This window comes from Rattus norvegicus, chromosome 7, assembly GCF_021556685.1.
Source record: "Rattus norvegicus strain SHRSP/BbbUtx chromosome 7, alternate assembly SHRSP_T2T, whole genome shotgun sequence".
Classification (NCBI taxonomy): Eukaryota; Metazoa; Chordata; class Mammalia; order Rodentia; family Muridae; genus Rattus; species Rattus norvegicus.
The window spans coordinates 77,021,791-77,049,779 of record NC_141540.1 but is presented as its reverse complement, the minus strand read 5'-3'; the positions used below and the strand labels follow the sequence as shown (position 1 = coordinate 77,049,779).

Sequence of the window (27,989 nt, the reverse complement as noted above, 5' to 3'; positions counted from 1 at the left end):
GTGGTTTGGAGAAACACTTTTAATCTTCACTGTATGAGGAATTACAAGGACAATAAATTAAGTCATATGTTGACCCGAAATTTCCTTTATACAGAGTATTAAAATACAATTGGCATTTCTAAAATGAAATCATAGGTACACAGTTGTAGTCATTAAGTAAGCTAAGTTAAATGCTATACATTAAAGAGAAACATCAACGAGGCAAATGTATGAAGACATTCCTCAACTCCACTGTTTCATCGAGCATCAAAAACCACCACTGTTGAATTGAGTTAAGGATTTTAAACAGTACTTAAAATTGTGTAAGACTAAGGCTTCCAAGTTACCCCCTGCACCAAGCTTGCAATTGAATATAAAATGAACAAAAGAATGAAGTTCACTATAATCAGAGATTATCTAAAAAAATAAAGTACACTACTGCCATGTTCAGTAGCTTACTTTTTTGGATACAAGATAATATAAATTAATAATGTAACATATATTAATATAAGTAGTATTAAAAATAAACACAAATTAAAAAAACTCACTGAAACAATTGATGACTTTTAAGAGTTTGTGTCCGTTACCATGAAACAATTTGTAGGCCTCACTATTTTCCACTGTTATTAATCTCTTCTTCCGTACTTTATATTGTTCATAAACTAATAACCAACAATGACTATTACTAAAAACAAAGATTTCCTGAAAAGTAAAAAAGACTTATCAACTAGTTTTTATATTACTGAAAGCCCATAATGAATGGTACATGAAAATGCTAATCACATTTACTTTATATAAAAACCTCTGCCAGGCCTTGGGAGTACATGTCTTTAATCCCGGATTTGGGGGGTAGAGGTGGTGGGCGGGGATAGGTGGATCTCTGAGTTTGAGGCCTGTCTTAGTCAGGGTTTCTGTTCCTGCACAAACATCATGACACAAAGCAGGTTGGGGAGGAAAGAGTTTATCCAGCTTACACAGTCACATTGCTGTTTCATCACCAAAGGAAGTCAGGACTGGAACTCGAGCAGGTCAGGAAGCAGGAGCTGATGCAGAGGCCATGGAGGGATGTTACTTACTGGCTTGCCTCCCGTGGCTTGCTCAGCTGGTTTTCTTATAGAACCCCAGGACCACCAGCCCAGGGATGGCACTACCCACAATGGGCTTGGTCCTCCCTCCTTGATCACTAGTTGAGAAGATGCCTTACAGCTGGGTCTCCCGAAGGCATTTCCACAACTGAGGCTCCTTTTCTGTGATAACTCCAGCCTGTGTCAAGTTGGCCTTCAAAACTAGCCAGTATAAGGCCACAGAGGTTTAGGAAGGCCAGTGATAACCTTAATAAATGAATTAAAAATGTATTTACTGGGTTTTAAAATTTGTTTTATTCAGGTTTATTTTATGCACAAGTGCTTTTGCCTGTATGCATGTATGTACCATTTGGGTCCCGCGCACTGGTAGGTCAGAGGTCGGCCTATCCGACCACCTGTGATTGTGAGCAATCATGTTGGTTCTAAGGCCCTCTGAAAAAGCAGCAATGCTCCTGCCTGCAGATCCAGCTCTCAGGCCCCTAGTTGGTCCTTTGAGACTGGGTCTCACTAAGTAGCTTTAGCTGGCCTGGAATCCTAAGTGTAGACCAGACTGGCCTGGAATTCACAAGGAGCTGCCTGTCTCTACCCCACAAGTTTTGGGAAAAATAAATCCTATTAAAATAATTAATCTGGGTATACCTCCTGTGGAGGCTCCACTCTTTCAGTTCTCAATAAGTCCACATGCACTCTGCTTAAAAAATAATCCAAAAGTTATTACTACTTTGATCAGATCTTAGTCTTTTTTTTTTTAAAGATTTATTTATTTCATGTATGTGAGTACACTGTCACTGTCTTCAGACACACCAGAAGGAATCAAATCCCATTACTAGGTGGTTGAGCCACCATGTGGTTGCTGGGACTTGAACTCAGGACCTCTGTAAGAGTGGTCAGTGCTCTTAACCACTGAGCCATCTCTCCAGCCCCAGATCTTAGTCTTTATCAACCCAAGTATTAGTTACTTCCTCTTCACATTTAAAAAGTATACTTAAAAGGATACATCTCTTAGTCCTTTTCTTGTACATTATTCTGTATCCACATTCTCTGCATCTGATTGGATCCCTGGATTTTATTTCATTTTCGGTGTGACACTCTGGGAAAGAAAGCACATTTATTCAAAGCCTGAAAGAGAAACACTCCAGGGAAGCAAACAGTAACAACATATTAAAAACAGGAGGAAACCAGGGCACCAAAACATCCAAGTACATTCTTATTACTGAACAGACCAAGGAGAAAGAAGAGCTGTAGGCAGTACACCTTTTCCAGATAAAAGGAAGAAATCTTAATAAGGTAGAGGGATTTTAAAATTAACAATCGCTAAAGTGCTCCACGTTATAATTTTAAAGATTTGTACTCATGTATGGAAGGATTCTTTTTAATGGGAGGGGGGGGCGTTCCTAAGTAAAGCATTATTTAAATGTTAATCTTACCTCCACAAATATATATCATTGGCTGCTGCTTTGGTGGTTGAACATCTTTCTGGGTGTCCATTGTTCGTGCCTGAAATGAGAGCCAAAGACTGAGTAACAGGGCCTTCGCACAAAACATGCCCCATTTGATTTATCTTTTTCTCAGAAGCTATACGAGGTTCTGATTTTCCGACCAAAGAGGAAAACCTCAGTAGAATGTTTGCCTAGTGTGCAGAAGCCCAAGAATCAATACCCAATATTACGGATGGGGAAATTAAAAAAAAAAAAAAAGTAATTATCTACTTCCCCTAAACAGTGATGTGGGCTGGGTCTGAAGGATACAGCACATTTTCAACAATAGTAAATACATTATGAATGTTTATTACTCTTCAGGATCCTAGAGGGTATTACACACGAAGAAACGGAGGCTAAGGACATGTTGGTTTGTCCAGTATCACTCCGCAAAGGAATTCCGATTTGAGCTGGGAGCAGTAGCTCCGTCAAAGCTTGTCTCAACATTAACTCCACCGGGGATCTTTATTTTCGCATTTGGTTCTTTAAGAAGGCTTTGAGAGTCTTCACTTTGTAATTCAGGTTAGCCGAGAACTCACTTTGTAGCCTTAGATTGAAAGTCAAGGTGCTTGTTGATGGCAGAATTCTCCTACCTCTGCTTCCCAAGCGCTCAGATGGCAGGCGTGTGCTACCGCTCTCGGTCGTCCAGGGATATTTTAAAGCCAGGTGTCTCTCCTAGTTTTGCCTCCAATTTACCTCCCAAATCACCCGCCGATCCCTTACCTCCGCAGCTCCGGAAAGCGTCCCTCCTCTGTGCACGCAAACGCTTTCTCCGGCTCTTAGAAGCAAGAGACACTACCGGCGCTGCTTCGCCAACTTCCGGCGCTGACTTATGACGCAAAAGCCCTGTCCCTTTCTGCCTGGCAGTACCGAAGAACTAGGGCGCTTGTTGGGGACTGGTTTATAGTGTTTCTCTCCTTAATTCCTGTAGGATTTTGTTTTGATTTGCCCCTCTCTCCAGGGTAGCAAAACATTCCCACAGCTCGGCGTTCGAGAGTCTGTGCTTGTGTAACGGCAGATAGAGCAGGAAGCCAAAACAGGTGCTGCTGGAATCTTAACCCAGCCATTGCTTGGGCGAACACCAGCAGGCCACCCTACCAACACTTCACTTCCCAATATCACGGTTTTCAAATTGTTCAATACCCATGCAGGTTTTTGTTTGTTTGTTGTTTTCAAATTCCAGTTTTCTTAGTTTCTTGTCACCTCTCTTCTATTTTATGTTGGGGAATGGAATGATAGGGGAAGCCCGAGGCTTGATAGTCTATGTAGCCCAGGCTGAGCTTGCTCTTAAACCGGCGCAGTTCTCTACCTTCGCCGCCTCAATGCTGAAATTAATTGCGCAAATCACAACGCCTGCCCATCTTCCTTTTTGAAGCCAAGGTTTTCACAACTAAGGTTTTCACAAGGACAACTCCATCAATTACTTCCACTAGTTGGTGGCTTTAGCTTTTCTCGTAGTATTCTCCCTCTTGTGTTTGATCAATTCAATAGAGTACAGGTGGTATGTGTTCTCACAGATCAAACTTTTAACTCAGTAAAAATCTGTTGGGTTCAGGACGTTTACACTCAATTATTTCACACCATTTATTTTAAAAATAGAGTGGACAAACTAATAGAAGAAAAACTAGGGAAGCATCTGGAACACATGGGCACTGGAAAAAATTTCCTGAACAAAACACCAATGGCTTATGCTCTAAGATCAAGAATCGACAAATGGGATCTCATAAAACTGCAAAGCTTCTGTAAGGCAAAGGACACTGTGGTTAGGACAAAACGGCAACCAACAGATTGGGAAAAGATCTTTACCAATCCTACAACAGATAGAGGCCTTATATCCAAAATATACAAAGAACTCAAGAAGTTAGACTGCAGGGAAACAAATAACCCTATTTAAAAATGGGGTTCAGAGCTAAACAAAGAATTCACAGCTGAGGAATGCCGAATGGTTGAGAAACACCTAAAGAAATGTTCAACATCTTTAGTCATAAGGGAAATGCAAATCAAAACAACCCTGAGATTTCACCTCACACCAGTGAGAATGGCTAAGATCAAAAACTCAGGTGACAGCAGATGCTGGCGAGGATGTGGAGAAAGAGGAACACTCCTCCATTGTTGGTGGGATTGCAGACTGGTAAAACCATTCTGGAAATCAGTCTGGAGGTTCCTCAGAAAATTGGACATTGAACTGCCTGAGGATCCAGCTATACCTCTCTTGGGCATATACCCAAAAGATGCCTCAACATATAAAAGAGACACGTGCTCCACTATGTTCATCGCAGCCTTATTTATAATAGCCAGAAAATGGAAAGAATCCAGATGCCCTTCAACAGAGGAATGGATACAGAAAATGTGGTACATCTACACAATGGAATATTACTCAGCTATCAAAAACAACGAGTTTATGAAATTCGTAGGCAAATGGTTGGAACTGGAAAATATCATCCTGAGTGAGCTAACCCAATCACAGAAAGACATACATGGTATGCACTCATTGATAAGTGGCTATTAGCCCAAATGCTTGAATTACCCTAGATCCCTAGAACAAACGAAACTCAAGACGGATGATCAAAATGTGAATGCTTCACTCCTTCTTTAAATGAGGAAAAAGAATACCCTTGGCAGGGAAGGGAGAGGCAAAGATTAAAACAGAGACTGAAGGAACACCCATTCAGAGCCTGCCCCACATGTGGCCCATACATATACAGCCACCCAATTAGACAAGATGGATGAAGCAAAGAAGTGCAGACCGACAGGAGCCGGATGTAGATCGCTCCTGAGAGACACAGCCAGAATACAGCAAATACAGAGGCGAATGCCAGCAGCAAACCACTGAACTGAGAATAGGTCCCCTATTGAAGGAATCAGAGAAAGAACTGGAAGAGCTTGAAGGGGCTCGAGACCCCAAAAGTACAACAATGCCAAGCAACCAGAGCTTCCAGGGACTAAGCCACTACCTAGAGACTATACATGGACTGACCCTGGACTCTGACCCCATAGGTAGCAATGAATATCCTAGTAAGAGCACCAGTGGAAGGGGAAGCCCTGGGTCCTGCTAAGACTGAACCCCCAGTGAACTAGTCTATGGGGGGAGGGCGGCAATGGGGGGAGGGTTGGGAGGGGAACACCCATAAGGAAGGGGAGGGGGGAGGGGGATGTTTGCCCGGAAACCGGGAAAGGGAATAACACTCGAAATGTATATAAGAAATACTCAAGTTAATAAAAAAAAATGTTAAAAAAAATAAAAATAGAGTGGAAAACGTGAAGGGATTCAGGAATTCAAGTGAAAACCGTTAATTAAAGTGATGGCTTCTCTCCCAGTGTGCATCCTGGTATCTTAGTAAACTGTACTCTCTCCATTCTCCATTCACCAAAAGAACAACTTTGGGCTTTGCGTTTCATGTCTAGTTCAAGTCTGTAATATTCACAGACCAGCTTGAGAGATTCCAGTCTTCCTTGATGCCATTCTTTTTTTTAAAGAATTGTTGGCTTAACTCAGTAGTAAAATGCTTGCTTAGCATGCATGGACTCACAGTGGTAATTTCTTTCAAAAGGAAATCATTTCTGATTTCAACAGTACTTTCCAGCTTCTTCCTCTACATGCAGATTAACAGCATATTTTGACCTGCAGCCATGTTACAAAGTACTTCTTCTCAACAAAGGGGAAGAGGTAAACAAGTTTGTATACTAGACATCTGTACATCTGTACAATAAATACTAGGTTAAACCCATGGCTACCGTAAAAGGATTTCATACTGCAAGACATCTTGGATCTTAAGATTTTATTATTTTGAGTTATGTGTGAGTATCAGTAGGGATCAGAAGAGACAGTTGGATCCCCTTGACTGGAACTACAGACTACTATACACTGCCCCACCTAGAAGTTGGGCCCTGAACTTGGTTCTCTGCAAGAACAGCAAGTGCTCTTAAATGCTGAGCTTTCTTTCCAGGTCTTGTATTTTTTTTCTCAGAGTCTTGCTATGTAGACTAGGCTAGCCTGGAATTCATAGATCTTCCTGTCTCCCAGTGCTGAAATAACGAGTAACTTTTAAAATCATAACTTTTTACTAGATTCTAAATCTGTTCAAGTACCAAATTTTCTATCACAAAACATGTATGAAGGTTAGAATGGATCATCACATGTAGATCTTAAATGTACCCTGGGATTCTACAGGATAGTGGTGTAATGCCTAGTCACAGTAAAAGATCCAGTATTTCCATAGGGGTTCATACTGGTGCTAGTGCCCACCCCTTTTCTATTAGCAGTAACTGGAGAATCTCCATGTGACATAATCCATTATCAAAGACAACATGAAGCTAACTCCGTGAGCATCCACCCCATGACAGAAATCACTGTATCACTGTCCCAGTGCAGGCTGATGCCATCCTGAAGCCTTTAACTCTTTATATGATGGTTATGATGAAACATGTTGCAATTTTTTCTTGACTCTTCTGGGTTTCTTTTATGCTTGTGATAACAACTTCCGAATAGCCTGAATGCCAAGGTCATCAAGGAAGAGTCATTATGTTTTACTGAACAGGCCCCAAAAGAAAATGAGACCTTATGGGAATTAAATAAGTTTTAGAATTCTATCATGGGAGCTTGATCCAAGAAAAGCAAAGAAGCAAAAGACTGTGGCAGATAAGCAAAAGACAGGGCCAGCAAGATAGATCAGTGAGTAAAGGCACTGCCTCAAAACTTGCTATGTAGGGCTGGAGAGATGGCTCAGTGGTTAAGAGCACTGACTGCTCTTCCAGAGGTCATGAGTTCAATTCCCAGCAACCACATGGTGGCTCACAACCATCTGTAATGAGATCTGGTGCCTCTTCTGTCACATATGCAGACAGAATGCTGTACATAAAATAAATAAATAAATCTTAAAAAAAAAAACCTTGCTATGTAGCCAAAAATGGCCTTGTGTTTCCCATCCTTCTGCCTCCACCTTCCACATTCTGGGGATTAAAAGAGCTATCATGCCTGCTTCTGGTATGCTTCCCCCTCATATAAAAAAAGTCTCCTAAAAAACAAGTATTTTTAATCTGAGAGCATGGCAATACAGTGGTTATGGATTATTTGTAGCCATATGCAAAATGCTATTCCCTGTTTACACTGGTGTGGGGAAACTAAACTAAGTAGATTGGATTCCTTATATTTCAAAGGAGACTGTGATGCAGTCCTCTGCTACCGTGAATTACGCAGTTTAGTTTCCCACATTTGGGGAAATTGCTGGTGCCAGCACATCTGGAATGGAGAGGATGAGGCTCTTCCTGGGAAAACCATCTTCATGATTAGAGCAACTCCTCCGCCAGGTTAGTGTATAAGCCAGGTAAGTGTATCATCATATTTGTTTGCGTGGGCTTCTCACTCATCCTAAACTGACCTCAAATATATCTAGCTGATGTCCTTGAACTTCTGGTCCCTTTGCCTCCACTTCCCAGATGCTGAGATTACAACAGTGTTGCCCCCATGCCGGGCTTATGTTAATCCCAGCACTTCATACAAGCTAGACATTCCACTAGCAGAGCTCTGTACCTATCTAGATAACAGTGAATTTTAGAAGAACATACACAGGGGAGATGCTGCAGAGGGGAGGATTGCCGCTGCTGACCAAGGTGGGATGAAATGACTTTAACAAAGCCTTATTTGAGAAGACCAGAGAGTACCATTTATTGTATGTGGGAGTGTCAGACAAGTGCTACAGATGTTAGTGGAGTTCATTGGCTCCTTAGGTTATACAGGTACCTTCTTAAATTTACAGGAGTGTCATATTTCCTCCAAAGACAGTTGTTACCTCCCCTGCCCCCTGCTGTTGATCCTGCTGACTGAGCATGTTGGTCCAGGTTTTCCCTACCCCCTAGCTATCTTCCAGTAACACAGTCTCAGTCAGTGCCTCTGTCTGTTTCTGTCTCTGTCTCTGTCTCTGTCTCTGTCTCTGTCTCTGTCTCTCCTCGTCTCCATGCCACCACCCTCACTTCTTTCCATTCTCCCCTCCATTCTATACATCCCTTTCTCTAAGATGTTCTGCATTGCCCACAGGATAAAACTCAGTCTTAACATTCATCCACAACCCTTGAGACTAATCTGTCTCTTCTTAAGAGCGTTTTTCACCAGCCCTTTCTGCTAATACCCTGGTTTCCAGGTGCATCACCATCACCACCACCACCACCATCATCATCTACATCTATATAAATTCAATATATAGCTATGGCTGACTTGGAACTCACTGTGTAGAGTAGGCTGGCCTCAAATTCACAAGAGATCTGTCTGTGCTGCCTCTGCCTCCCAAACACCTGGATTAGAGGTGTGCACCACCACTCCTGGTTAAGATTATTTTTTGAGCAATAAATGAGCTTTTGATTGATTCAGATAAATTTTACTAAAGGAGAATGGTAATTCTTTCCTTTAGTATCAGAAGAGAAAAAAAAAAAAACCCAGGGCACTATGCATGGCTGGCAACAAAGTCAAGTCGTTCATATTCCATGTCCTGCCTTTAGCTCTGACTTTGTTGATGCCATTGCTCATATCCCTTTCTTGGAAGTGCCTTTCAACTGATTCCGGGAACCCCACTTGGCCTTGCTTTGAGGTCCAGCATCCCCGTCTGCTCTGTTTATCTGTTCTGTTGCCCCGGTCACTTGTTGATGTGGCTGTAGGTGAACAGGGTGTCATTCTCTTCCAGCCGGGTATTCAGGAGCTTAACTTCTGCATTTGTCACACTCGGCCTGTGACATGCCATCAGTGTCACTCAGATTCCTGAGAGCCCCAGAGGAAAGGAGCAGGAAACAACAGTGTCTGTAACGAGTGGCTGACAGCTTCCTGTCCTTGCATGTTCAGTTTGGGGTTCCCTGTTGTCTCCCCTTTAATTGCTATGCACCCATCAAAATCCACCTCACCTTGTAGAGCTTACAAGTCAGCACTGTCTCTCCTCTAGGGGCTTAGACACCTCTTTATACCATTATAGTATTGCCCTGTCCTGTTACCAGTTGGATGTCTGGCGTACCCTCTCTACCTGATAGAAACTATAAGCAGCACCAGCTTGTCGAGGGCTGGCCATTGCTGCTTTGCTTTTTCTTTTTTTAAAGACTCATCTGTTTTATGTAAGTACACTGTACACTGTCGTTGTCTTAAGACACACCAGAAGAGAAGAGGACATCGGATTCCATTACGGATGGTTGTAAGCTACCTTGTAGTTGCTGGGACGTGAACTTGGGATCTCTGGAAGAGCAGTCAGTGCTCTTAAACACTCACTGCCCAACTGATTTGAGCAACAGCCTGCGGGCCAGGAAAAGCAGCAAGTGGCGCCATCTAGTGTTAGTTCTCCTGCAGGCCTTGGGTAGCCTCACCCGTTGCTCTGTGGCTCTCATGTAGCCAAGGGTACCAGGCCATCAATATTCCACTTGGGCATAGGGAGTGGAAGTCTGAACTCCTTAGCCCTCCACCCCACCCCCCGATAGGTGTCCAGGGTTAACAATTCTCAGGATCCAGGATCTGAGACCCTTCCCCTAAAATCCTGACAGCTCTCTAGAACTCTTCAGCCACTGGGGCCTGCACACCCTTACTATGTCGGTCCAGCCTCTGCTCTCCCCTTCTCTACCCCCCACCCATGTTGTTCTTCCCCTGCTGTGCTCTGGAGCTCTTCAGCCGACCGACCGTTCTGTGACCACCAAGCAGCCAGCCACCTTGCCAGGCTGCTCTGCTGCCTTGCTTCCTGTCAGCTGCATTACTCAAAGTGGGCAAGGGAGGGGTGGGATGGCTCAGTAGGGACAGGTGCTTATCACCAGGCTTAACAAGCCAAGCCTAGTCCCTGCGACCTACACAACCAAAAGAGAACAAACACTATTGGGTTTTCCAATGACTGTCCTATGTGCACATGTGTGCGTGCCAACATACACACTCACACAATCAAAAAAAAATAAATGAATAAAAATTAGAAGCAGACAAGAGGACATTTATTGAGCTTATGCCCACTGCAAGAGCAGGAGAGCATCACAGCAGAGTGTTTCCTAGGCAATGCACCAACTAAAATGAATAGCCTGCTCATATGGCCAGAGGAGGGTAGGTTCTGTCAACATAGTACTGCGCTTTTAGGCCCAGTCAAATGAGTCTCTGCTGGGTCACTGGAGGAAGTGCTACTCCTCTGACTTAAATGGAAGTGGTTTGAGGGCCACTGAAAGTTCACGAAGGCTTGGGATAGCAAAAGGTGTAGAAATAAAAAAACCCTAGAAATAGTAGTGAAGGAGGCGCCTTGCTGAGGTGGGTATGTAGATGCTGGCACAGACACGACATCAATCAGGGCAGCAAGCGAGAGTGCAGTAGCTTCTAACTAGGGGTCAAGTCGCCTCCTTCGCCATCTTTGTCTACAGAAAAACGAACACGAGGAGTGCTCACAGTCAGAGCTTACACAAACACGATGGTTTAAAACATTTTAAAATGCATATCTTTGTGAGATATGCCACGTGTGTTCAAGTGCCTTGCAGGTCTGGGCGGTTGTAAGCAGCGTGGTAAGGGTGCTGGGAACCAAAGTCAGGAAAGAGCAGCAAGTGCTCTTAACAGCTGAGCTTTAATGGCTAACACCTGCCCAGCGCCTAGGGCACAAGGGCACTCTCACCTGTTTACAAGCAAGCCTCACTAATACACTGTGCCCTATTCGTCTTTGTATAAATAACTAGCATGTAGTTTGAGCTTAATATTTGAGTTTGGATATTTTAAACCTATTTTTCAATGCCTAAGGGGCACCCAGGCAGAGAGACGCCCTCAGAGAAGAGGGTAGGAGTGGTTGTTGCTGGTTTAAAGGTGGCAGCTAGGTTCTGAATGAGAACTATGTTAACCTGGGGAAGGTAAACCATGAAGACCGCCTAGCTGAAATGTCTCATTGCAGTGGTCCCAGGAAGAAAGGAGTCTCTGCTCAGAGAAGACCAGTTAGACAGTTGACAGGGGTCAGGTCTATGTCTAAACTACATTATGCATTCAGGGAACACTGAATGAAAATCAAGATGTGTCCAACCCCTAAAAAAGAAATGTCTGAAAACAATAAACAGTCACTCATGTATGCATAACTTTTGTTTAGTTGTTATTTTTTTTTTTTAAAGACAGAGGTTATGTAGCTCAGGCTGACCTGAAACTTGGTATGGTCTCTGTGGAATCCTCTGCCTCCTAACTGCAGAGACTACGGGGGTGTGACTCACAACTTTTCTTTTCGGTCTATTCACAAAATTTATATACTTGTCCAATGAGAAACAAGGGCAAAAACAAACTATTTTTAAAATTCATTAACCAGGTGCGGTGGCACGTGCCAGAACTTGGAAGGTAGAATGAAGAGGAACAGGAGTTCAAGTACAGCCAGGACTTCATGTGACACGGTCTTAAAGACACAAACGAAACAAAATTGTGTGTGTGTGTGTGTGTGTGTGTGTGTGTGTGTGTGTGTGTGTGTGAGAGAGAGAGAGAGAGAGAGAGAGAGAGAGAGAGAGAGAGAGAGAAAATGAATGAATGAATATACTAGCACTTGGAAGACGAAGGCAGGAGGATGTTCCAGAACATCCTTGGCTACCGAACAGGTTCAAGGTTCAGGCCAGCTTGGACTCCCTGAGACCACTGCCTGTCTCTTACTCCCAAATCAAATAGTAAGGAGGTCAACCATACCTCTCAGTTCTTATGCTTACCTTTTGTGAACACTTAACGCCTTTACCATCCAAAATTGTTGGCAGGATGCTTTAACTCTGAACATCGGGCGAAAGCTTCCAGTGATGGTGCCTGGCACTTCAGGTTTTCTAACCGACGCGGCCCCCCTCCTGGGCACACTCAGTGATGCAGGGAGGGGCGGATCGCTGGGGCAGGGCGGGGCTGCGGAGGGATGAGGGCGTGGAGCTGGGCCAGCCGCGCGGACCGAAGGTGGAGAGGGCGGTGTCCACGGGCCCCGGAGGGTGGCAGGGGCGGGCTCTGCGGAGACTCGGGGCTCAGGTGGGCGGTGCGGCGCAGGTGCGCCCGCCCGCTCGCCCGCAGCTGCTCCGCCCTCCTCCCAGCGGCGCCTCCCGCCCCGACACCCGCCCGCTTGTCCGGGTGACGACCGTTAGTCCCGCACGCAGCAGACGGCGCGGCAGCTCCGGGGGTGGCTCCGGTTCCCCCACGTCCAAGACTAGCTGGAGAGAGTCCCGGAGTGCGGCTGCCGCGGGTCGGAGAGATTCCGAGCGACTTGACCTTCCCTGCACGCCGCCGCTGCCCTTCCAGTAGCAGTCGGGGCGCTGCTGGGGGCTCCGTTCATTGTTGAGGTTTTTCTCTTAAGTGGTGGTTCCTTGGCATGAACTTTAAAGGCAAAGATGACAGATTTTGTTATTTGGAAGCCTATTTACTTTGACATGTCTTAAGAACTCAAGGTTGACTGGTGGTAAGATATCAAGAACCAAGCAGTTCTCTGACTTATATTGGGCCTAAGTCTTTGTAGATAGCAGTTCTGAGCGATTTATCAGAACTTTTTTTTTTTAAATCGAAAGCTTTGTTTGATTCATCAGCCTGAAGCAGGCATTTTGGTGTACAGGCAAGATGAGGATGACAGCTGACAGAGCCAGTGGTTTTTCCGAGGGAGCGTGTGTCTGGGCTCGCATTTTATTCCCAACGGTTTTAGCTTCCATTTCCCAAATCCTATGCTGGGTGAGGCACCTAGTGGTGAAGTGGCGGAACTTTCAGGTCACTGACCACACTGGAATACAATACAAATACAAATACAAAATACAATAAAAGCTCTTGCTCCAATTTTCACAAATTGATTGAATTTAATATTTTTTTTTCAGGAGAAAGTAATTTATGAGAGGAAACATTGTAACCCATATTTGGAATTCAAAGTGGTTTTAAAGTATAATGTAATTTGCAGAAAGCAGAATTGAATCCTCTTGTCCTCCCAGGCAGAAGTTAGCCATAGCACAGAGGATCAGAAGTCAAAACTGCCCCAAAGCTGTAGAGGTTTAAAAATCACTTTGTGTTATAATAGTGAGCCTCTGATCTTGTGTTTATCATAGCAAGATTTTTGTAATGTGCTTTTTCTCATTTAACTTACATACCATAGATGACCAAATCCATATGGTCTAAAGACAGAATTGACTCTCGGGAGCTGTCCTTTGAATCCCACAGTGTACTATGGCGTGTCTGTCTGCCTGTATCACCCACCCACAAAGAAATGTGCAAAAAGGAAAAACATAGTGTTTTTTCTGATCTATTTTTAATTACATATGTCTCTGTATGTGCATGAGCACAGTGCCCATAGAGACATACACAGAGACACTATGAACGTGCAGGTGCCCATAAAAGAGGGCATGTGGAGCCCGGAGCTGCAGGCAACTGTGAGCATGGGAGTCTGGTGAGAGCGGTACAAAAGCTCTTAACCTCTGAGCCACAGCTCCAGCCTCACCTAGTGAGCTTTGAAAAGAAATAACCCAAACACAAAGACATCAGAATGTTACAACCGAATGTACACTCGCGAGTTAAAATTATACTGTAACAAAATAATCTGAAAATAAGGCTGTTATGTTTTTGTTAAGAACAGTTCAAGAAAATATTTGTGCATGGTGCTTAGCCTATGGTTGTCAAGTAATCAGAATATAATATGGTTTATAGCAAGGTGGTGTTTTAAGTAGGAAATATAGGACAGTTAATTATGAAGATTTATTTTTAAGTAACTTGAAAAAGTCATAAATTTCCTAGTTATATTTAACACAAATTATATATTTTGTTATAAGCTGCTTGGATGCACATCACAAAGGAGGAATAAACTTGTGTCTACTTTGTAAAAACAGAGAGCTTGAAGATGCCCCAAAAGCACTCAGCCAGCCACAGAGCAGGAAGCAACATGGGGTCCTCTGCTGTCACCGTCAGGTGTCCCAGCCTCCCAGACTTCGGCCCCACATCCTCCTTTAAGCATAGGGGCCCTCACGAGCTGTCAGAGACTTGCAGCTTTAGTAAGAAAGAAAAAGACCCAATGCTAACCTGTGAACATCTGGAAACTCCACGTCTAGGTTTCCCTAATCCTGCAGTATCTCCCAGTCCAAGAAAGAAGTCTGTGTCCCTAAGGAAGGAAAAGGAGGAAAGCCCAGAACTTTGCGAGACTCCTAAACTCAGAAGGAAAAAATGCACACTACGCAGGAGGCTAGACTTGACTTTGACTCTTCTGAAGGGGGATTCTGATTCACAAAGCAGTTCTCTGGAAAGTAATATAAGCCACAGTCTTAGCCTAGAAAAACGTTTGCGAGACAGCACTTCAGGTTTCCCAAAGGAAGACAACTTTAGCCCATTGGTCACCAGCACAGTAAAAACCGAGGATGCGATTTCCAGCAGTCAGAACTCAAGGCTACATTTTTCTCAGCACAAGACTTCCACCATTGATGATTCCAAAGACGACTGTGGCTTATTTGAAGTGGAATGTCTGTCTCCAATAGAAGGCAATGATTTTAAAGATTCTGTCACACACTTTAGTGACAGTGGTTTAAGTGCTAGTGATGAGAATACATGTCCTGAACTTCTGGGCTCCTCTGGTAGTCAAACAACCTATGGCGCAGACGTGACCACATCTGTCACTCCGGTAAGTAGTCTCATAGCAAAAATCAAATTTCATGGAAGCCAAACCCTTGCTTCTTCAGCAGAAGTGAGAGACAGTCTGTCAACACCTGAAGACAGTGGCTTCTGCTCACTTAGCTGGGACAAGTCCGAAGATTTCCTCTCTGACCAAGAGGGCTCGTTCCAAGAACTTCAAAAACATAGGGGGACCCCCACAGTTGGGGACCTGGTAAGACAACCAAAGCATCCTGGGAGGTTGAGAAGGCTGCCCACTCTCCAGGAGCAAGGCTCCCAGTCAGAGACTGACGATGAAATGCAGGTGGCCCATCCCAGCGCTGGAGTGAGAGTGGGCACTGCTTCGGGTGTCTTGGAGAGTCAGCAGGGCTCTGAGGAGAAGAGTGGGGATTTGACTTTAAGCTTTAAGGACCTGTCAAATACTCCAGCCTTGCAGTTGGTGTGTGAGCTCTTTATGAAAAGCAAGAGGAAGCGGTTCGAGCAGGCAGATGACCAGGAGTTCTCCGAGGAGAGGGAGGAGGGGAAAATCGCCAGGCTGCAGCACGTTCTCGCAGGACTGATTGGCAAGAAGATGGGCATAGAACGGCTGGACATCCTGACAGAATTACAGTATAGAAACTTGAAGCATATCCTAGCTATGGTTTTAGATTCCTTGACTGCAGAGAGTTTATACAGGTAAGAAATAAAAGTGGCTCATGGAAGAAAACATCATTTTTTAAAATTGGTGTTTGGTTGTGTTTCTGTCTTTGGTTGGACATTTAAATGACCTCCCTAGTAGAGATCGCTAAGTCGTTCCTTTGTTTAAAAGCAAAAATGAAAGATGGGCCTGATGGGGCAGTCTGTGACCCCTGATGGGACAGCTTGTGACCCCTGATGGTTCAGCCTGTGACTTCTGATGGGACAGCCTGTGACCCCTGATGGGACAGCCTGTGACCCCTGATGGGACAGCCTGTGACCCCTGATGAAGGTAGAAGGATTGTTCAGGTTCAAGGTCAAGAAAGAAAAATCAAAATGCCAGGCTTTATTTCAAAATCGCTTGTTGTTTTGTTGTTGTGTGTGTCTTTTAAATCGCTCTCCTCCTTACTTTCTGAGACAAGGCCAGGCAGGAATCCTCCCACCTCTTCTCCCCACACTGGGATTTCGAGTGAGTGCTGAGCCTTTTATGTAGATAATGATAAGCCAGACTCAGGTCTTCCTGCTTACACAGAAAGCACTTTACCAGTCCCCACTAATGTGTGTGTGTGTGTGTGTGTGTGTGTGTGTGTGTGTGTGTGTGTGTGTATGTGTGCATGTGTGCACAGACAGGCCGCACAGGCACTCATGTATCCCAGGCTAGCCTTGTACTCACTATGTCGTCGAGGATGACCTTGAATTGATTTTCCTGCCTCCATCTTTCAGGTTCTAGGATTTCAAGGTATGTGCTACCATGCCCAATTTATTCCACAGATTTTTAAATGTTTTATTTAAAAGTCCACAGCTCATTGTCAGATGCAAATTGTTTTACAGTCCTGATACTTGGTTAGAAATAAGAGCAACAGTATGGTAACTGAGAGACTATCACACATCATGGATATTATTGTTTAGTCCAAACTCCAGGATCTAGAAAAATGTCTAGCTTTGGTTTAAGAGTTGGCGTCAGGGGCTGTGCGTGAGCCTTGTTTCCTCTTGGTTGTGACACAGCAGAGAAAGATGGCTGTCTTTAGGGATTGGAAGCTGAAGAACGTGTGTGCACAGACAGATGTAGATTCCATGCTGCTGCATGATTGCAGAGAGAAGCAGAGGTTTGGGAATGGAGATGGCAGACTGGAGACAAAGACTACACAAACCAGACTGCATGCAGGCATGTGGGGAGGGCTGCAGGGATTCCAAGGCAGGACCCTGAAGTTGTCGTGCCCAGGAGAATAGAAACCATATGGGAGTCCATGCAGGAGTCAGTGACCCTATTTTAAATATTTAACTGTAGCATGTGTGTGCATGTATGTTGTGGCACATGTGGCGGTCTGAGAACAACTTGCACAAATCAGTTTTCTCCTGCCGGGACTTGAAACTTGATGGCAAGTTTCTTATCTTGATGAGCCATCTTGTCACCTTGTGACTCTCTTTCCTGATGGGGAAGATGTCAAGTGTAGATTATGTTCTTGATGTTTTTATGGCCACTGTGCCCAAAGCCTGTCTTTACCCGGCACATTCCAGGCTATTGTAGAAAATTGTAGCATTTTGCAGATGGAAGTTTTCTGAGGTATCTTGTATATCTGTGTGATTTACAGACGGGGAGACCTCCTAACAGTCGGGACTAGATGGAGGTCTACCCCACTGGCTCTCCGAACCTTCATCTAGTATCTTCCTAAAACTCTTAAGGTTCTCCTGCTTTTCAGAGTATACTTGGTAAAGCTCATATTGCTATAGCACCAGTGGATAGCGTGCACACATGTGTGTGCAACCCTGTTTGCCATTCAAAGTGTGTGTTCAAATACTAAGTTGTCCAAAAAACAAAACAAAACAAAACAAAAAAGCATGGCTGAATACAGGAATGTTGTTTTATATGTTAGGGTGGAGTTGACCTTTGCTACTTTGTGGGTTCTTCTTTTTCCCATCCTTTTCCCCATAGTTTCATCACCATCACAAGGTAGGAGATAAGGATAGAAGTGGAGAGAGGGAGGTGTGTGTGTAGGGGGATCCTTGAATCTAATTTCTTCTTGTTTCTTCTTTGAGCACGACTACAACCACTAACAAACATCAACCAACCCCCCTGAACCCCACCTATCATAGCTCTAGCATTTAAATACCCTCTGAAAAATTCCCAGAATTTCAAATATCGTACAATCACAGAAACTATCTGTAGCTGGCAAAATCACACCTCTGCTAGAGCATGGGGCAAATCACAGTGAGCTGCTGGGGAAAGCCTGAAGCACCCATAGGCCTACATCTGGGATTAAAATGAAAACATATTCTTATATTATTTCTGTGTTTTAAAAGAAACCAAAGTTCAAAATTTCTCACTACATTGGAGTATTTTTTTTTTTTTTTAGTACAGGAGAGTCAGAATGCTGGCTGACAATTTGGGGTGGTTGCTTATGTGAGCCATTGATAGTGGTCATGCATCAACCTCTGGAGTATTATGTGTTTAAATTTTTTAAAAAAATTTTTTTCGGAGCTGGGGACCGAACCCAGGGCCTTGTGCTTGCTAGGCAAGTGCTCTACCACTGAGCTAAATCCCCAACCCCGTATTATGTTTTTATAATCTTGATGGCATGCTTCTTGGTAACATGATGGATGAAGATCAGTTGAGATAGTTCTGGAGGGTGTGTGTGTGTGTGTGTGTGTGTGTGTGTGTGAAAGGATGACTTTGTGAAGTCAGTTCTCTACTTCACCTCTATGTGTGAGGCAGCTCAGGTTGTCAGGCTGGTGTGGCACCTGAGTTTATCCACTGAGCCAACCCTCTGGTTCTGGCTTCCCTTCAATGGGAGCTTCTGTCCACTTCTTGTGTGATAAAGGGCATAGACTGACTTTGAGAGGAGTGCCTCCTTTGTTTGATCCTGTGATCAAGTGATTTGCTAATACAACAAAGACCAGCTCATCAGCTCAGTTTCATAAGTACTTGAAGCTGCTGAGAAATGGAGAGTCTTGGGCTGAAGCAGTTCTCTGCCATGGGCTTTGTAAATAAAACAGGGACACAATTGTCAGTAGGGTTTCCCTCAGGATTGGATATAGGGTGCTATGACAGCCATATCTGTGATATGGCACTTAGAATTTCCAGTGAAGGGTTATTCCTATGTTTATTTGGCCAAAAGTAACAGAGATCTGCTAGATACAAGAATAGGAGAAATTAATTGCTCACACTAAATATGATAATCAGTTGCTGCATGTTGTGTTCTGGATTTATAACTGAACATCACACGGACCCGTGGCTCATGTCTGCTTTGTTAATTTTTGCTGGCACTGTAATTTTTGTGACAGGATCTCAATGTAGCCCAGCCTGGCCCTGAACTCATTATGTAGCCCAAACTGGCCTGAGTTCACAGTAGCCCTTCTGCCCCATCTCCCCAACTTTCGGGTATAAACACCACCCATGACTCATGCTGGCCTTAAGTGACCACTTAACTGGGTTGCCAGCATGGCTCAGGAGGTCCAAGCATGTGACAGCAACCCCCGGGACATACACATGAGTTATCCTCTGACCTCCACTTGAGAACCATAGCACGTGTATTTTCCTCCTCCCAATAACCACCAGAGACATATTTTTTAATTAAATGAACACAGATGAAACAGTGATCTAACAAGGTAATGGCCTTATGTGCTTAGTGTTTTAATAGGGATTTTCATATGGTAAATTAGTAAGGAGCAATGAGCTGATCATATTATTATGTAATTGAAAGCTTAGGTTTACAGTCCAAGTCCTTAAGGTCATTTTTATTAATTGGTTATAGGTATAAACACCTATACCTTTGGAGAACATACAATAACAGACTGACCTGTTTGTTGTAGTGCTTGGAATGTCAGCAGAAACTGGCGTGGAATTGTGGCTCAGGATAAAAGGGCAAACAGGAGGAGGAAGCTTTTCATCGCACAGCTGAAAGCCAAGGCTCAGGTAATGTGGGCATGCTCCTCCGGAGTGGGTGTGTACCCAGTGACTCCGCATCCCTGAGCACCAGGTGCGGCTTGTCTTTTACAGTTTCTGTTCAGCAAACACCCCCTCATAAGTGCTACCTTTTCTAAGCTACCCCATGTAGTCCATGGAATTCAGCAGATGCTCAAGCTGTTTGCACGGTGGCTTGTCGACACATTTGAATACCATTTTTTTGCTAGAGCCTCTTCATAATTAGACACCCCGGTAGCATTTAAAAAAAAAAACAGTCTTGTAAGTGCATATCGAACATCAGGCATTGTGTAGTGGCTCAGATTACAAAGACAGACATTTCTGTCATGATCCCTGCTGCTTGGATCCTGTGCTGGGATGGTAGAGCTGGACAAGTGACTACAGCACAGGTGTGCTAAGGGACTCACTCGCACTTTCTCCTTGACATTTAAAAGCAAATACTTGGGAACCAAAAGAAGACCCTGTTGAGACGGGCAAGGTCAGCTAGGCAGGGAAATGGTGTCTTCAGAGGCCTGCAGAGGGCACTCTCGGCAGACTGAGGCGAGCCACAACTTGTCCTCCTTCGACCTGATGAGGCCAGTCTTAGAGAAACTTCCAAGTTTTTCACAGACATGCAGCTTTGTGTTAAATGGAAAATGGCAGCATCTATATTTGGTGATAGATTCAACTTGAGACCTTTTGTGGGCATCCACACAACTGAGCATTTGCTGCATTACCTTTTTTCTAGTAAGTACTGTAAGTAAATTCCTATTTTTTTTTAAATTATTTGTGTGTGTGTGTGTATGTGTGTGTGTGTCCACATTGCATGTGTAGACACGAGAGGACACCTTGTAGAAATCGTAGAAGTCTGATTTCTTCTTGCTCTGGTGATTGAACTCAGGTCTTCAGGCTTGGTGGCAAGCACCTTTACCTACTGAGCCCTCTCACTGGCCCTACATTTCTCATTTGACTAATAACTGAGATAGAACATGACATAAACACATAAGAAAGACCATCTACATGTAATTTGTGGATGTCTCCTTTCACTGAGGTAGTAAGGACAAGTCTTATCATGTTACTGTGAGGCTTTTTCTCAGCATGGCTGCACCATGACTGCTTGTGTGTGTATGCGAGCATGTGTGTGCATGTTCTCCTGTGACACAGCACACATATGGACATGGAATCACAAGAGTCCCTTGAGGGTCCCTGGGAGATCAGAAGACAACTTAAGAGAGTTCAGACTCAGGCTAGCTGGTAAGCGCCTTTCCTCACTGAGCCATCTCACCACGCCCTGCATAGTGTTTTTAAGATGGTTGCCCTATATATGATGGCCAAACTTTTTTTAAAAAATATTTATTTATTTTATGTATATGAATACACTGTAGCTGTCTTCAGACACACCAGAAGAGGGCATTGGATCCCATTACAGATGGTTGTGAGCCACCATGTGGTTGCTAGGATTTGAACTCAGGACCACTGGAAGAACAGCCAGTACTCTTAACCACTGATCCATCTCTCCAACCCATCAGACAAACTTTAAAAGTAGTTTGAAACAGTTGGGTGTTAGTGGCATGCACTTGAGAGGCAGAGGCAGGTGGATCTCTGTGTTTATGATCAGTTTGTTCTACACAGTGAGGTCCAGGTCAGCCAAGACTATACAGTGAGACCCAGTCTCAAACAAAGCAAAACAAAAATTTCAAATCAGTGCCTGTAAATGTTTAAATTGTAAACCTCGTTACTCCATCCATTTTCTGCTTAACTTCTCTAAGGAAGACTCCTGGTTACGTTGGCAGCCCACCTGGTAATTCCAGGTAAAAGGCTTGATCCTCATATCCTTGCTGTCATTTACAAAAGAAAACTAGCTAGGTGGGGGCAGCCCACACCTTTAATCCCAGCATTCAGGAGGTAGAGGTAGGGGCAGGCAGATCTCTGAGTTCAAGGCCAGCAGGGTCTTCAGGGCAAGTTCCAAGACAGCCAGGACAATTACACCAACCAAAGATGGAGATGAAAAAATAAAAGAAGGACGAGGAGGGGGAGGAGGAGAAGGAGAAGGAGAAGAAGGAGAAGGAGGAGAAGGAGAAGGAGAAGAGAAGAAGAAGGAGGAGGAGGAGGAGAAGAGAAGGAGAAGAAGAAGAAGAAGAAGAAGAAGAAGAAGAAGAAGAAGAAGAAGAAGAAGAAGAAGAAGAAGAAGAAGAAGAAAGAGGAGGAAGAAACCTCTAACAGCGGCAGCCACCTTGGAGGCTGGTAGGATGGTGTGGCGGGTAAAGGCCTTGCTGACAAGCCTGACGACCTGAGCTTGTACTCTGCGAAGTTGTCTTCCGACTTCACATGGACGCAGTGGCACATGCTTGACCCCCACAGAACATAAGTAGATGTCAGTAAGAAGATGATACATGCCCCCTCCCATGTCTTTACTGAGTCTTACTGTGGAGCTCAGGTTGGTACTGAGCTGTCTCTGCCTTCCAAGAACTGGGGCTACAGGGGCTATTGTTCCTTCTTTCAGTCTGCCTCCTATTTCCCCTTATTTTAGTTTGCTTTTAAAGCTCCTTCAAAAGACTACAAGCTTTAAAATAAAATTGGGTTAGAAGGTTTATAACCAAGTGTGCCCTGCTGCCTACCCTGTCCTTTTGCTTCTTTAGACAGGGTCTGACCCTGTATTCCAGGCTCTCAGAGCTCACTGTGTAGCCCAGGATGTCCTCAAGCTAGTGGTCCTCCTGCCTCACCTTCCTGAGCACTAGGATTACAGATAGAGCCACCAAAGCAGTCTCCAATTCTGTGATGTTTCTAGGTAATGTGCTTGACTGATACTTGTTATTTTTTATTTTTTGACACAGGGTTTTTCTGTGTAGCCCTGTCTGTCCTGGAACTGGTTCTATAGACCAGGCTGGCCTCTTAACTGAGAGATCCACCTGCCTCTGCCCCCTAAGCACTGGGGTTAAAGGCATGTGTCACTATATCCAGCCAACACTTGTTTTATCTGGGAGGGACTCTTCTCCTGCCTCTCCACACTAGGATCACTCCCTACTCCCCTTCTCTGGGCTGATTTCCCCTGTCTTAGGACTATAAGTGGTGATTTACATCACCATTTGTGGGTGGATCTGGTTTAGGTGTAACACAGAAATCGTATCAAGAGTATTAGTAACACGTGTATTATCATTATCATTAAACTTCCATGTTTGGGTTTCTGACAGGGTCTTACTGTGAAGGCCTGGAACTGTGTATATAGACAAGGCCGATTTTAAGCTCCTGGCACCTCCTGCCTCTTGAATGCTGGACTATGAGTGTGTATCAGCATGCCATTGTGTGTGTGTGTGTGTGTGTGTGTGTGTGTGTGTGTGTGTGTGTGTGTGTGAGAGAGAGAGAGAGAGAGAGAGAGAGAGAGAGAGAAGAGAGAGAGAGAGAGAGAGAGAGAGAGAGAGAGAGAGAGAGAGAGAGAATGCGCATGTGGAGATCAAAGGTCAATGTCAGGTATATCTGTTGCTCTCTACCTTAAGTTGGTGATGGAGGATTCCTCACTGAACCTGGAGCTCAGCTTGGCTAAGGCGTGCTGGTTCATGAGCTCCAGGGATGTGCTCGTGTTTGCCCCGCCAGAGATGCACTTAAAGACCCAGCTAGTTTTGGCTAGCTTTTATGTAAGAGCTGGGGATCTTATGCTCACCCATGTCCTTTACTGACTGAGCCATCTCCCAGGACAGGGTGCTATGTAACTCCATCCTCCTGCTTCTGTTGCTCTCCTGCTGGGACGATACATGCGCTGACACACTCGACATGCCACTACGCATGTTTTCCTGCGCAACTGTCTCCCAGAATTATTCATTGCTGGCTCTATCAAGGCCTCACTGTGTGCCTCATGTGTCTGTCTGTCTCAGCCAATGCCCACAGAAACATCTAGAGGTTTTCCTCAGATTGAAGAGTGTCACAGAAAAGTGCTAAGTGTGAGACTCAGAGAGCACAGGCCAGTGCATTCAGGCAGAGCTGAGTGTCATCTGTCCTCTATCTCTTGAGCAGGGGAGTGCACACCTGAGCTGAGGTACTGCTTTCCTTTTGAGCATTGTCACTTAGTGTCCACTGTTGTCACACACCATGGGTGATCAGCCCTTAGATGGTTCCACGTTCACAGTTAAGTCTTTTTAGTAATCCAGCACCAGGTGGCAGAGGTAAGTGGGTCTCTGAGCTACACAGCAGAAGTGAGGCCAGCTACTGCCGCACAGCTCAAGAACCGTGCTTTGAAGACTACTAGCAGACATGGCGTGTGCTTTGGTCAACAGCTCCATCTCTTAGACATTCAAAACAAAACAAACAGAATCCAGAAAAATAAGGAATAACTGCTTCTTCTCTATTTGCCGCAGCTGACACCTTGATTGGTTTGGTGCGTGCGTGTGTGCTGTACACATCAATTGCGTCAGAATCCTGCGGGTGTCCTTTCAGTGAGCTCTTGACTGGGCACTGTGGCCTAGGCTGCAAATGGTAGAAATATGTGAAAGACAGCCCTCCAATGAGTTCCGTATGTACAGCTGCACTTAAGTTCTAACCGCAAAGGCCAGCGTTGGCTCATTGCCTGTATTTTTAAGCTGTTACCCATTTCCCTTCTTATGACCCACTAACTGCATTCCTGATACTTGGTCTGCTATAATTTCTCCTGTTTTAGTTTTTCCTGTTAGGGGCAATTACAGCTCAGGAGACTGCCAAGACAACAACTACAGTAGAATGGTAGAGAGACCCATCACCCAGCGAGTTCATCTTGGTGGTTGGTTCATCACGCCTGGGCTTTAGAGAAACATTCCCCATCAGGTTCTTAACAAAGTACAAGGCTGTACAGGCTACTTATTGAAAATGCTTTTCTAATTATTTTTCTAATTTTATCGAGGAATAATTGACAAAGAGACATTGTGTACTTTTAAGGTGTACAAGCCAATTAACACACTTCTTGACTGAACATTAGAATAATGTGGCAATCTAGTTCAGATGAGAGATGCTTTTGGTTCCTTTAAAAATATCAAGGCTGTTTAAACCACTGTAAAAGTGCATCAGAAAATTTACAAAAGCCTGCCGAGGACATTGGGTCACAGGACCTCAGCAGTCCTATTGTTTGTCCAGCTCATGTTAAGGTAAGAACTTTCCAAGAATTCCACAGCAAACCTTGGAAAGGTTCACCCTGCTGTCAGTTCTCCTTTTTAGTTGTGGCAGTCCTTTCTGTCACCCGCACTTCTCTAAGTTTTACTGGAATGGCTGCCTCGGCTATACAGCCTGCAGTGTGACGTGCCCGCTTCTTACACTCTCGGATTCCTTAGAGAAGTTTGCCAATAATAGATAAATGGCTTAGATGAATCCTGTCAACGGAAACCCGAGAGAGAGAGAGAGAGAGAGAGAGAGAGAGAGAGAGAGAGAGAGAGAGACAGACACACCAAGGGTTCAAATGTGGAGGTCAGGGCAGCTTTGGAAGTTGGTTCTTACCTTCTATCTTGTTGGTCCAGGGTCTCTCTCTCTCATATTACACTGCTGTGTGCTGTGCTATAGACTTGCTTATAGTCCAAGTCCCATGTAACACAGCAGGCTGTTGGGCTTGCATGGCTACCTAGTGCTTTTTTTCCACAGAACTACCTCCCCATCTCCACAGCTTTCTTTGACTTAAAAGTTAGGTGAGAAAAGATTCCCTGCCTGTCCCCACCCCCACCCCATCCCCTCAAAAGGAGAAACGATTCAGGGAAAGGTCCTGATGGTATTAACCATTCCTAAACGTTACATCCTGGCCAGGCAGAAAGCTGGCCTGGTGATTTTGCAGTGTTGTTTCTCCTTCCCTTACCACAGGGGGCTGCTGTGTTACGTGTCCAGGATGCTGCCACTCGGCTCCGGCTTCTGAGTCGCTTGGCCTTAAGATCAGTGCAGGCCCAGGCCCAGGCACCCAATGGTCAGAACGAGCAGGCACCAGCTCAGTCCCCTTGGGGGGAAGTTCTGACACCGGTAGCAAGCAGTTCCCTCACCCACCTAAGAAGTAAACAGGAGCAGTATTTGAAGGTGAGCGCGGATCGTAAGTTATTAAAAGCATTTAGAGTTTGAAATGAAGTGACTCAGTCCCTGGAAGACTGAGTGCGCATGCTTCCCCTGCAGGTTGCCAGGACACTGTTTACTGACGAAGCCTTAAAGCCGTGCCCGAGGTGCCAATCCCCTGCTAAGTATCAGCCGCATAAGAAAAGGGGGCTGTGCAGCCGCCTGGCCTGTGGCTTTGACTTTTGTGTGTTGTGTCTGTGTGCTTATCATGGGTCTGAAGACTGTAGAAGAGGGTCAGCAAAGGGGAGAGGTAGCAGAGACGTTCTCCCAGGGAGTGCACAAAGCAAGCGGAACTTAAAACGCCTCTGAAGAGACTAAGGAACCACTCCCGCGCTGGCCCGTGTTCTGTCTGACTTAAAATTATGACTATTTTGAACACATGCAAATCTTCCCATTGATAACAGATGGTGATTTATTTCCTACTTTGTATATGTTATATTGCACACCATTTTATTTTCTTTAAAGTGATGAGTTTTGAAAGAATTTTATTTTACCTTGTCATATCCCCATTTTAATATTTTGATGTTTTAAATAAAGACATTTTAAGATTGTTATATATGTGTGTTTCAGTGCTCCATGTAACCTTTTAAACTTGTGCATTTCATAACTATGTATTGAAATGTCCTTCAATTATTTAAAAAATAATTTCCAAATAATTTGAAAAAATTTGAACTTGAGGCCAGTGAACTTTCAGGTTTGGAAAAAGAGTTGACAGCTGAAATTAAATATAAAGTGCTTTTAGAAGTTCCATCAAATGTGATCCACAATTTCAAGCTTCTCTTACTTGATGTTTTAGTAGACTTTTGGTTTAGTAAAATTTACGTGATACTAATAAATGTAAGTTACGGGGACTGTAGTTACTTAAAATGGGAACTTATTTAACAAATTCCTACAAGTCACACGTGTCTAACTATATCTGGAATTATAATAACATTCTGATATTTTAAACGGTTTGGGCTGGGTGGAAATGACAGGTTTTGAATGGGAAAGAATGAAGTTGTTAATAATGGACATTATAATTTTTATGTTTGTAATGAGCCTTTTTCCAAGAGGGATTTGGGAATGAGTACACTCTGTTTATATATCAGTGGCAAAAAGAGCTAAGTTTTATTGCTGAAAAAAGTGTAAGAGGGAGTTTTGGGTTTTGCTTTTGCCCTTTTTTTTCGTTGCTGTTGTTACTGTTGTTTTATTTTGAAGACAGGATCTCACTATGTGGCTCTTGGTCTCCAAGCCTGGCCTATGTAGACCAGCCTGGCCCTGAACACACAGAGATCCTCCTGCCTCTGAACTTGGATTAGAGTCCTGCACTACTACATGAGGCCACAAGAAAGGAACTTTTTTTTTTTTTAAAATGTCATTGATTTTTTTTTTACTTCTACTTTTATATGATAGTTTTAAAAATCATTATAAACATCAATATGTTTTGCTGAGAAAAAGGGAGTTTATAGCCAGCTTTGAACACTATTGCTTGTCCCTGTAATATATATAAGGTTGTCAGTGACATCTAGGCTAACACCCGCCTCCCCCTACATTTTGGGTTGTGCCTGGGCATTCTTATAGCGACAGGTTTTACTTTTTTCTTCCTTTCTTCCCACAAACCTGAACCCTTTAGCAGGGACCTTGTTTTCTTGATGGCTTTGGGCGCTCAATACTAGGTCTGACTCAATGTAGGAACTTAAGAAGTGTGGTGGGGGCTGCTGCCCTCAAGGAGAGCTGAAATCCAGCTCCAAGGAGCGACTTCAGGCTGGAGACCAGAGGTAAGACCAACTTTTCTGTCTCAAGTGACCTGCCTGGTGGACTCATCACATGCAAAGGCAAAATTCCTCTGGGACTGGACACTTCTGATTTCTAGCTGGAGCCCAAACCTCGCTGATCCTGGCCCACAGCTCCCTGCTCCCAAACCCCGTGGGAGAGAGAGCTCATCGCCCAGACAGGTGGGCACTCCTGAGACTGCAGGGCAGGAGAGACCGCTAGTACTGCCCACCCTTGCCCACATCCCTGGCCCAAGAGGAAACTGTACAGGGCCTCTGAGAACAGGAAGATAGGGGCAGTCAAGCTTCAGGAGCCCTGCGGTCCAGACTGCGCCTGGATCTGAACGGACCTGGTCAAACAGTTCCCTGCACTCAAATCCCATGGGAGAGAGAGCTAGACCTTCAGAGGGGCAGACATGCCTGGGAAGCCGGAGGAGAATACTCTCTGCCCACATTTCTGACTCCAGAGGAAAACACCTATCGCCATCTGGGCCCCCTGTGCACAGGGACCCAGAAGTA

General features: G+C 44.4%; 2 protein-coding genes across 5 annotated transcripts; one reads left to right on the top strand and one right to left on the bottom strand.

Moving 5' to 3' along the window:
• Position 1: 1 nt before the first annotated feature.
• Positions 2-12,340, bottom strand: Polr2k (RNA polymerase II, I and III subunit K). 3 transcript variants are annotated; one of them, XM_087555225.1, is made up of 4 exons: positions 12,200-12,340; positions 2,492-2,561; positions 2,062-2,154; positions 2-259 (listed from the first exon to the last, which is right to left on the bottom strand). In XM_087555225.1, the coding sequence occupies exons 2-4, from the start codon at positions 2,550-2,552 to the stop codon at positions 237-239; spliced, it is 177 nt and encodes a 58-aa protein (XP_087411351.1). In that variant the 5' UTR covers positions 2,553-2,561; positions 12,200-12,340; the 3' UTR covers positions 2-236. The 3 variants fall into 3 exon arrangements, with proteins under 3 accessions (XP_087411351.1, NP_001269254.1, XP_087411352.1); NM_001282325.1 differs by lacking the exon at positions 12,200-12,340 and adding an exon at positions 3,266-3,348; XM_087555226.1 differs by lacking the exon at positions 12,200-12,340 and adding an exon at positions 3,136-3,339.
• A 254-nt stretch (positions 12,341-12,594) lies between these two features.
• Fbxo43 (F-box protein 43) lies at positions 12,595-26,273 on the top strand. 2 transcript variants are annotated; one of them, XM_087557390.1, is made up of 5 exons: positions 12,595-12,921; positions 14,324-15,770; positions 19,581-19,683; positions 25,480-25,686; positions 25,780-26,269. In XM_087557390.1, the coding sequence occupies exons 2-5, from the start codon at positions 14,335-14,337 to the stop codon at positions 26,026-26,028; spliced, it is 1,995 nt and encodes a 664-aa protein (XP_087413516.1). In that variant the 5' UTR covers positions 12,595-12,921; positions 14,324-14,334; the 3' UTR covers positions 26,029-26,269. The 2 variants fall into 2 exon arrangements, with proteins under 2 accessions (XP_087413516.1, NP_001012117.2); NM_001012117.1 differs by having other exon boundaries at positions 12,704-12,921; positions 14,267-15,770; positions 25,780-26,273.
• The last annotated feature ends 1,716 nt before the right edge of the window (positions 26,274-27,989 follow it).